Source organism: Coffea arabica, chromosome 10e (assembly GCF_036785885.1).
Source record: "Coffea arabica cultivar ET-39 chromosome 10e, Coffea Arabica ET-39 HiFi, whole genome shotgun sequence".
In the NCBI taxonomy this organism is placed as follows: Eukaryota; Viridiplantae; Streptophyta; class Magnoliopsida; order Gentianales; family Rubiaceae; genus Coffea; species Coffea arabica.
Genome location: NC_092328.1, coordinates 22,588,312 through 22,598,835, shown reverse-complemented (window position 1 = coordinate 22,598,835; position 10,524 = coordinate 22,588,312). Strand labels below are relative to the sequence as shown.

General features: G+C 36.3%; 1 protein-coding gene and 1 long non-coding RNA gene across 2 annotated transcripts; both read left to right on the top strand.

The window, feature by feature from the left end:
• Positions 1–539: 539 nt before the first annotated feature.
• Positions 540–4,629, top strand: LOC140014940 (uncharacterized). Its single transcript, XR_011821693.1, has 3 exons — positions 540–743; positions 3,266–3,344; positions 4,533–4,629. It is a non-coding gene; the product is annotated as an uncharacterized lncRNA (long non-coding RNA).
• Positions 4,630–5,443: 814 nt separating this feature from the next.
• Positions 5,444–8,596, top strand: LOC140015411 (uncharacterized). Its single transcript, XM_072067979.1, has 6 exons — positions 5,444–5,520; positions 5,624–5,830; positions 5,919–6,011; positions 6,080–6,184; positions 6,269–6,639; positions 8,426–8,596. Coding segments are annotated over exons 1-6 (822 nt in total). The 5' UTR covers positions 5,444–5,475; the 3' UTR covers positions 8,427–8,596.
• Positions 8,597–10,524: the final 1,928 nt, after the last annotated feature.

Below are 10,524 nucleotides of genomic sequence, written 5' to 3'. Positions count from 1 at the left end.
ATATTTTCACTTATATGTAATTAACAAATTTTGCCACCTATATTGATGAAAATTTGTGTTTTTGTACTAAAAAATAAAGAATAATACTATAGCAATAAAATCTATGCTTCAAACCAAATTAAAAATAAAAAAAACATGATGATTGGTCTCAAATGTTGGGAAAATGATTATTTTTATTGAAACTATGTTATAACCATATAATTTGAGTTTAATTATTTTCAATTACAAGATGTTCTTTAGTGCTGCAATTATAAGAAATTAGTATAAAATATTAGCAAATTATAAAAGTACATTTTCAATTATATGAAATTAACAATTTTTGCCACCTATGTTGATGAAAATTTTTATTTTTTGCTAAAAAATAAAGAATAATACTATAGCATTAAAATCTATGGTTCAAACCATATTACAAATCTAGAAAAAAACATGATTTTTGGTATCAAATGGAGGGAAAATGAGTGAAGTCAAAATTTTGATCAAATCATTAGTGAAAGTGCCGCGCAACAAAAACAATATCCAAAGCAAGACCAAAGCAATATCCAAAGCAACGGAACACTTGAGACAAACCTTCACCGAGCTGAAGTAAACAAAAGCTTCTGCACTAAGCACCAAAACAGAGCTTCCGCACTGAGCACAAAACAGAGCTTCCGCACGGCCTGATACTTTCACCCACACTTCTCTGGCTTCTCACTAGCATCACCATGGCTGTCCAGCATTAAAGTACAAGGTTTTCAGGTGGAAAGGTTCGTTTTCTCTCTCCTATACATTTTCCCCAATTTTTCCAAATCCCTAATATGTAAGATCCTTTTTGTTATCGCTACTGAGTCGCCTGGATTAAGCTGTGTAGCTACTTGTTTTAGCTTCAATATTTTGGGTTATCTGACCACAGGTTAGGGTAGTTTAGGATGGTCCGAGGAGCCAGTGCTCCTTATTTTCTGGAATGCATTAAAGAGGGAGGAGACAGAATTGTTGAAAATTGGAATGGAAGCCTATGTTGGGCATTCCGAGAGAAGGGATCGAGTTTTGTTTAAATAACTGGCCAATTAGGTGAGTAGTTCAAGGTTATTTCATTGACAACGCAATTAATCTTGGGTATATATCCCCTTATCCGATAAGGTTGCCATGAAAGGGGACAGAAATTGAGGGAATGGACGAAGGAATCATTTATGTCCACTGCCCAGTTCTTGTGAATTAGCAGCAACCAAGACTCTAGTCTCAGTGGGTCTATTTTGTCTAATATTTTCAGTTGCATTGCAATAAATTCTGGTATTGTTTTTTTAAAAAGAAAATTCTGGTTTAATGCCCTACTCGGTGCTTTAACCTTACCTCAACTGAGATAAAATGCCATGCCCAAAACCCCTAAAGATGGCTTTCAGGTGTTCTACTATTTTTTAATTCCCCTAAAGATGGCTATCAGATGTTTTATCATTTTGTCTTATTAGTAATTTCTAGTCTTATGAATCAGGTTCATCCCTGCATCTTTGTGTCAAACCTCTTTTATATGGCTCTGCCCTTTTTTGAATTGTTCTCCATTTAACTCTTTGGAAATCACTTTCTAACTCACTGCCAGAACTATAACTCTTTGGAAATCACTTTCTAACTCACTGCCAGAACTAGTTCTTTGGCAACTCCGTTACCTCAGAATATCCAGTTCCATTTCAAAGTAAGGGCCAGCCCTTGCCTTTTTAAAACCCTATTAGCTACATAACTGCCTTTACGCCTCAGGTCCAGATGAATCTGAGGACAGACATCTACCTAAGTTAGTCATCTCTAATGAAAGTTTTCCATGCTTTGATGCTTGGTTAACCGCAAACCTTCTTAGACAAGTATTGGTTTAGCCATGAATTGTTTCTTGGAAAATTTTTGATCAAATACTAAAAGTTAGAATTGTTTTTGGAGCATTTTACTGGACATGTTCGTGGAAGTTAAATAACCAGTGGACAACCAGAATGAGGCCAAATATGCACCTTACATTGCACGAGCATAAATTTAACTTTGATAAAACATTGTTATGATGAGTGTTGCTGAATACCTAAGACACAATAATTTTCTGTTGCTCCTAAGATGCTTTTGCCTTAAGACCTGAGCCATTGTTTGAGTCCCTAGGCCGAAGGAGCTGTCTGATTCAGGTGTTTCAAGCTATGTAAGCCACTGCAGTTAGTATCAGGAATCTTATTGCAATGCTTAAAAATGAAACTCTCTGTGGAATAGTTGATATAATATAGTCTTTAACATTTGTTAGTAGTAAATTGATGTGAACTAATGGCAAAAATAATGTAACTTCCATTATAGAAGGGCACAGAGAGTTTTTGCAGAAATGCTACTTAATTTCAGGTTTTTTGTTTCAAGCATATCTGCTTGGGACTGGTTTCTTATTGCTGCTAGATGAGATTTCTAAGTTTTCCCTTAATCTGCATTTTGACAGTTCTTGCGAGCTTCAGGATTACCTTAAGTTTACTTCCCTTTCTTGATTGTATTGGCTGCCTCGCAGAAGAAAAGAGAAAGGGTACAATGGGTGGGATAGATTTTCTAAGGCACCAAATATAATAGGGAAGAGTTCAGTCATTACTGCCATTAACAAAATCACATACTAAGGCTCTTCCAATGAAAATTCACAACAGTCATGGCCATTATAATTTATTTTTGAGTTGATAATATACTTCTAGATTATATAGTAGTGAATATACTTCCAGATTATATAGTAGTGAATATACTTCTCTCATGCGCACATAATGTGTGGACCTAATTTCTTCCCTTGTACTTATATTTTTTGGCTGTTGGCTGATGGATGATGGCTAGTCAAATAGTAACATTTGACAAAGCTAGACTATAACAGGTTGCTTATAGTTTCTAAAAGGAGAGAAATGGTGGTTATGTTTCTTCTTACTCATTTGAAGAATTGAAAACCTGAATCTGGTTATGAGAGCAGGTGGATGATAATGTTCAATTTGGCGAACAAATTGTTCCTTCAACTTTTGTAACTTTATGATAGTTATTCTGCTTTAAAATAGTGATTCTATGATACTTATGTTTCTTAAGTGTACAAACATGTAATGACTGCTAAAACATCTTGTTGGTCGTTTAGATCCTCAGTTATCTGTATGAGGTTTCATGGGTTGAGTTGTTCATTCATTTTCATTGCTGAATTATGGTACCATTCGACTTCATTACCAGCTACTAGTTCCTTATTTCCTGCCAGTTGTCAGTGCATGAATCAATGTTAATGAGTTTTTTTTTTCTGTTACTTTCTTTTCTGGGCCAGTAGATTACAGGCGATACTTCCCATTATGATGCTGTAGCAAATTCAGCTGCATCTGGAGTACAGTCTGCAGGCCTTAATTCTGGTTAGTCGATGTTAATGCAGGCAAGCACAATAAGAAATGATGAAATACTATTTGCATATTTAACCGAAGGGTTAAATTAACACCCTATATCTGAAATCTGCACTTTTGATGGCTTAATAAGTAGCATAGTTATATTGATTATGTACAGCACTTTTGTCTGTTATGATTTACTATATATATCACAAGCTCGTTTTACTTGTAAAGATGGTGAATGTCATTATGATCATGGATAAAAGAACAAAAAAATCCTAAAAAAAAAAGAGGAAAGAATCCAAAATGTCGTACAAGAATTAGACTTGCCTGTTTAGAGAAAGCAACCCTCAGTCAATACTCGTTTTGAGGGAGGGCAAGCTCAGCCACTTTGAATCCTTAATACTATTAAAGTCTGGCTGCCTTCTAGGCTCTTTTTTTTTTCTTTTTTGAGCAATAGTCTGCCTTGTAGATTAATTTGCTACAATTCCAAAGCATTCTTGTGCTACATATACCATCAATCACACAAATCTATATGTATATACAGATTGACATAGCATATGTTCAGCAGTTTAATCAACCATAAAAAACAATGTTAATTTGATCCTAAGATTCCAGTGGCTCTACAGCATGTTAAGAGCAGAACAGGAGTTAATAACAAGCTAAAATTCCAAGTCTTTGTTACATTGAGGGTTTTCTTTTCATGAACTTTAGTATTATAGGGTACAAGTCCCATTTCAGTTTTATGGAATTTAGTATGCAGTAGCACCCAAACTAACCTTAATTTTCAAAAACCGAAAAAAAAAGAAGAAGAAAGATACAGAACTGGGTAATCTTGGCTTGTAGTGGTGTTGTGACATGAAATATAGGAGCTAATTTTACAGATTCGGGTTTGAAGACATGACACCATTTATGTTGGGCGCTAGCTAGCTAATGGAGTGGAGATACTTTTATAGAATTGTCAGCTAGCCGTGCAAGGCAATTGGATGACAATTTTATTGATAATGATGAGGAAATTGAGCAACAATTCAATTCTGAGGATGAAAATGAACAATTTGTACAAATCAATGACTATGAATCAGATTAAACAATGTTGTTCATTGAATTTCTTAATGAAATTTTTTCTTGTATTTTTTCTGTAGTTTATGATATGTTGTCATGGCTGCTTGTGTTGTTTACGATTTTGGTGGTGCTTGCGTTATATGATTATGTACATAGATGGCTGGACCGGGGAAAAAGGGAAAATTTACTTTACGACAAAGTCGGGATGCTGGGCGAGGAATTGTGGAGCAAACTGAAGAAAATGTAAGCTGCCAAGTAAAGAAACAAGAGTCATTTCCAGATATTTTCTTTTTTCCTAAACTAGCAATTATCATCCTAAACTAGTTACTATTGATAAGCGCATTCTTATGTTATTGTAGCAAGCTAGTGAACCAAAAAATAGTGCAATTCCCAAGACAAGCAATGTCACTGAACCTGTATTAACAAAAAAGTCTTCTAGGATCCGTCTATTTGATGAATCTGAGGTTAGTTATTATTTTTTTCAATCTGCCATTTAAAAAAACTGGTTTATGACAAAGCAATTGATTCAGCTTATACATGTCGCTGTATAATGGTGGCTTAAATTGCTGGCCTATAGATTCCTAGTGCATCCTCTGCTAGAGAAAATGCTACAAGAAATTCAGGTATACAAGCTGAGAGTAGACAGATTGCTGAAAAATCTTCAGGCAAAGGAATGACATCACAAGAAGCTGCTGGGATGCAAACTGATGGAACTCCTACTTCACAGCATGTTGGATCTAATCAAGCTATTGGTTGTGAAAGCAATGAAACTGGAAGTATGCAAGACCTTGAGTCAAACGGTTCAGGTATGTCAGTTTTACGTGTAATTCTACTCTAATTAACTAATTACTGCCATGGCTGCTATTGATAGAATATGGTCTTGTTTACTTTGTATCTACTAGACCAAGTGACGTTAAAAAGAAAAAGAGGATATACGCGTAATATTGCACTATCAAATGAAAAGAAAGCTGGAAAAAAGGTGAATATTACTGTTTCTGAAATAAGTGGAAGAATAGTTGGAGAAGGTGCTCAACGATACATTTCAGAGGCAAGCTACGTTATTCGAAAGTATGGCAAGTGGAAAGCACCTAAATGGGGCATGCTTCCTAAAGATGATAGAGATCAACTGCTAAGAATTACTAATGTAAGAATCTGCTATCATAGTATTTTTTTGGTGTTCTAGATGCAATTTAAATTAGTCCATTAATTTTTTCTGATTTTGATATGTCCTTCTATTTTTAATTCAGAATAGTTTCACTTATGATGGAGGAGAGCATGTGAAACCAGCTTTAATTAAGCAATTAAATTCACAGTATAGAAGTCGACGTTATAATTTTCACATGCTATTCAAAAAATGTGGCTCTAAGGAGGAAGCTCTTGCACATCGACCAGAATATGTGGAAGAATCAGATTGGATTTACCTTTGCGATTACTATTGTAGTCCAGAATTCAAGGTATGTGTAGCACATACTTGTTAATTTGCTATATACTTTGCCAATGTCTCTTTTTTATCTAGATCTGAGATAGAATTGACAATTGTAGGCCTTAAGTGAGCGAAATAAGCTGAATAGATCAAAGCAGCAAACTGCCCATACAGCTGGAACAAAATCATTTTTACGTCATAAGGATGACCGGGTCAGTAAACGTGTAAAGTAGTTCATTTATGATATGTGGTTGGGTTATTTAACCTGTTTTGCTAATAGGAAGCTAAGGAGGGAAGGACAGTTGGACCAATTGAACTTTATGACATGACACATTTTTGTCGAAAGAAGAATGCTATGGTTGATGAGACATCAGCTGAAAAACTGGTAAGAAAAATATCACTTTCAACTTAATACCAATGCTTCATGTCTCTTATGCATATATCAATAATAGCAAACCTGTGATTGTAGAGCAAAATGAAGGACTTACAGCTAGAAGCTCAATCTAGTGGTGTAAATCGAACCGAAGAAGACATCTGTATTGAGGTGACTGGGCGTATAACTGGATATGTACGTGGTCGTGGCCCCTCCAAGGCTAGTTTAATTACACAAAAACTTGCAGAGATAGAAGAATTCAAGAAAAGGGCAGAACAAGCTGAGAAACGATCAGTTGAATTGGAAGTTCAAGTCCAATCTCAACAGCAGCTGATGCAAAGGCTTGAGAATCAACAAGCTGAAATGCAAAACCAGCAGCTTGAAATGCAGGAACTCCTTAAGGCTTTACGAGCAGAATTGCAGTCCAAGAACCAAGGCAATGGAAATGCATCTGGTAGTAATAGCTGGTAATGCATCCTTCTCATACGAATAATTGAATTACAATACTAATGTGAACTGTTGCTATTCTGATCCTTTAACTTATTGATTTTGGGGCTGATGTTATGCATCATTGTGGACTGTTTTTGATAATAACATTTTTTGGGGCTGATGTGACCTGTTTTTGGGTAACTTGTGGTCACTGTGGACTATTTTTTGGTAATAGCTGGTAATAGCATTTTTTGGGGCTGATGTTATGCATCATTGTGGACTATTTTTTGTTATAGTTGTGTAGTTTATGGTTATGGTTATGGCTGATCTGTTGGTTTTGGTAACTTGTGGTCACTGTGGACTGTTTTTTGGTAATAGCTAGTAATAGCATTTTTTGGGGCTGATGTTATGCAGCATTGTGGACTGTTTTTTGTTATGATTGTATAGTTTATGGTTATGGTTATGGCTGATGTGTAGTTTTTGGTAACTTGTGGTCATTGTGGACTGTTTTTAGAGAGCTCTTAGTTGAGCTTATTGTTTTTGCTGTTGCTGTTGCTGTTGGAAACAAAAGACTAAGTCGCACTTTTTTAGTGGGGCTATAGCACACCTCTTCCTTTTCTTCCGTACTCCGTCCACTGACTCGTCTGTTTGGAACTCCAAATTAATTTTTTTTCTGTGATGAAGGAGATGAGAAATCTCTTTTAGTCAAGAGAAAGTCAAATATAGAGGGAACACTTGGGATCGGATTCCTAGTCAATTGAAAATTCTTTAATAGAACTGTCAACCAGCTGCCAATTCGTGACCTGTTTGGGCAGCGTAATATTATAATACTCGTGGACTAAAACATTTAGCTAACTTCATAAATTTGATGGAACCTCACTTTGGGACTGGGGAGGATTGAGAGAGACGTTGGAAAGAGTGGAGCCAGTCAAGTGGATTCCACTGCCTCTTTGCCTCCATGGGATGGGATGACGGATACCAAATGCTGAGGCTGTTAATTTGAGGTCCGAATCTGTTTGCTACTGGGATAGGCAGTTTTGCGAAAATGGTGGTACGTTGGCTATTATTTAGTGCAGTTTTCAAACCCCTTTGGTCCCCTCCTCTACTCTACCTGGGGTGGTGCAGTCAGTGGCCCAAAAGCTTGCTTTTGCGTACCTGATATGCAAAATGTGACCTATTTAAAACGAGTACCAGCCGTAGCTTAGATCGAGAGGTGGTTGAATTATTGAATACTCCTATCATTTTTTGGGCTGGCTAGCTTTCTATTTTCCTGCGCCCTTTCTCTAATCCACATCATGGAGTTGCTGGCACTCTGTTTTGTCCAGCACCAACCGATCATTATTGGAGGATTCCACATCATGGAGTTGTCTTGATTCAATTTGGTACTGACCATTTGTTTCCTCTCGGAGAAGGCATTAGAAAGATTTTTTTTTTTTTTACAAAAACACACCAGTAGTAATTTGTGTTCAAATTCCTATGCGATCTGATGTCTGCCGCTCGTAATTAGAAGCCATTGTGCTCCACAAATTTAAAGGCATTGTACTGAAGAAAGTTTCGATCAAGTTACATTTAGCCTAAAGGTTGCATCGGACAAGAGGACTTATGCAGTGTTGTAGAGAGCTCTTTAGTTGAGCTTATGCAGTGTTGTATTTGTATAGATTGGACTGTGATTTCTAATTTCTTGTTGGTGTTGTAATATGTGGGCCCAAATTATATGAGGTTCTTAATGAATTGTAATTTTTGTCTTAATAATCTAAGTCTCATCACTTGTTCTTTATTATTGTACTCCTCCCCTTACCTACTTCTTTTACTCTTTTATGACAGATAAATGCTATTCATACTAGCTTTTGGAAGATATCTATGGTTATGGTTGAAGAACGTTGAAGACAAAATTGCCTTTTGCTCATGGAGTGGTTCATTTAGATGTTTTTCAATTTCTTAAACTGTGATTGCTTTTGTACTTGTACCTTATGTATAAGTGATATTTTGGACAAATGTTATTTTTGTAGGCATTAGTTGGGTAATGTACACTTGAATTTGGCATTTGAGAATGCTATATTATTACCATGTAATCTAATGCAAATACTTTTGGTTATCAATCGTTCATGTTTATTTGTATGGTTTGTTTAAAATCAATGATTTAGCAATGATTACAGGCCAAATTATGACTATTAAGCTATTGAGAAATTATTTAATGACAAAAAAAAGTTGTCACAAAATAGAAAATAAAAACTCCTTGTCACAACAGAGACTGTCACTAAATCTAAGCTACATTTGTGACGACAATTGTTATCAGTAAAATAGTTATATACTATTTAGTGACGACCTGAAGTCGTCACTAAATAGTTGTCATTAGTGACAACAATCCGGAAGTGTTTTATTGACGACTTGACCTTTTGTCAAAAATGCTCTACTTAAAGTCGTCACTAATGAGAACTATTTAGTGACGAAATTTTAGGTCGTCACTGTTTACTTTTACCGACGGGGATTTAGTGACGACTTTGTGACGATCAAAAAGTCGTCAATAAAAGGTATTTGTGACGATATTTGTATGTTCTGTGATGACTTTGTGTTGTCACTGATGAACAATTTTCTTGTAGTGTGCTTTGGATGTGGCAAACAAGATTGGAATAATATAAACAAATTTAGTCATTGTTTTGTTCCGATCAAAGATACTGTCTTTTAAGTATGACAATTTTGTTAGTCTTGGTTCCATGAAATGTTTTATCTAACTTTCTTCAAATATAAGTGTTGTTGCCTATCAAAGAATCAGGTACGAATATGTCGTGAGCAAAAACAGGACACTCATGTCGGACGGCCGAAAGGAATCTGTCGGACGTCCGAAGGGATGAAGAACATCAGGAAGGAGTTTCTGTCGGACGCACATCGATCGTATCGGACGTCCTAAAAATTCCACAAAGCTTTGATGACTCTCTGCCAAGACACTGTCGGACGCTCGCAAGGAAGCATCGGACGTCCTGAAGGATCGGACGCATGCTTCGGACGAACATCAAGATCATCGGACGTCCTAAAAATTCCTCAAACATTTGATAACTCTCTGGACGACGTTCGGACACTGAAGCTCGGACGATAAAATTCCATCGGACGTCCGAACTTCAATTTGGCTATTTTTCGGACGATTGGTTCGGACGATAATTTGATCGTCGGACGTCCGAAAGCCCCAACGGCTAGCTGACTCTTCATCTGCCTTCTATCCGTTGGAAGCTTTAATGAAGCCCATTTTTGTTCCCCTTTAAAAACAAACTGTTCTGAACGAAGTAAGTACTTTTGCACACTTGGTCTACAAGATCTCAAGAGATATTTTAGCTAGAAAATAGTCTCCAAAGTTAGATTTGTTCTCGAAGTGGTGTGAACTTCTTGTGGGCTTTTCTCTTGTGGTTGAAAGTTTCATTAGTGTAGCTTTGGTGAGGGTTATCCGAGTGTTTGTAAAACTTCTTAGCTTGACTAAGTGAGGCTTAGGGCAAGGAGGAAGTGCTCCCTCCATTGTACATCTAGTTGATCATATTTCATCAAAGAGAAGTTGCTCAACCTTGTGATTGGTCTTCAAGTTTGACGAAAGCTTGGTAGACAATTGGTTTGATTTCCTATTATTCTTTTTGTTTAATAAAATTCTCATTGCTTATATAAACTTGTTTTTCTGATCAATATTGCTATTGTCTTCTAATCTACTTGGTTGATCTTTACTAGAAAAGAAGGTAAATTTTTATTAAAGAAAAAGTGCATAAATTTGGTTAAGATTTTAATCAACCCAATTCACCCCCCCTCTTGGTTGTCTTTGGGACTTACAATTGGTATCAGAGCTTGGTCTCTTTGAGATTAAGCTCTAACGGCTTGGAGTAAAGATGACAACCAGTCATGCTATGTTTGTTGAGGGGCAATCTGTTACTAGGCCTCCCATGTTC

What these genes read in the sequence shown, in the direction of transcription:
- LOC140015411 (XM_072067979.1), top strand. Translation starts at nt 5,476, where the DNA reads ATGCTTCCTAAAGATGATAGAGATCAACTGCTAAGAATTACTAAT. An exon ending in AACTGCTAAGAATTACTAAT is followed by an intron (nt 5,521 to 5,623) that starts GTAAGAATCTGC and finishes TTTTTAATTCAG; the next exon opens with AATAGTTTCACTTATGATGG. An exon ending in AGACATCAGCTGAAAAACTG is followed by an intron (nt 6,185 to 6,268) that starts GTAAGAAAAATA and finishes CTGTGATTGTAG; the next exon opens with AGCAAAATGAAGGACTTACA.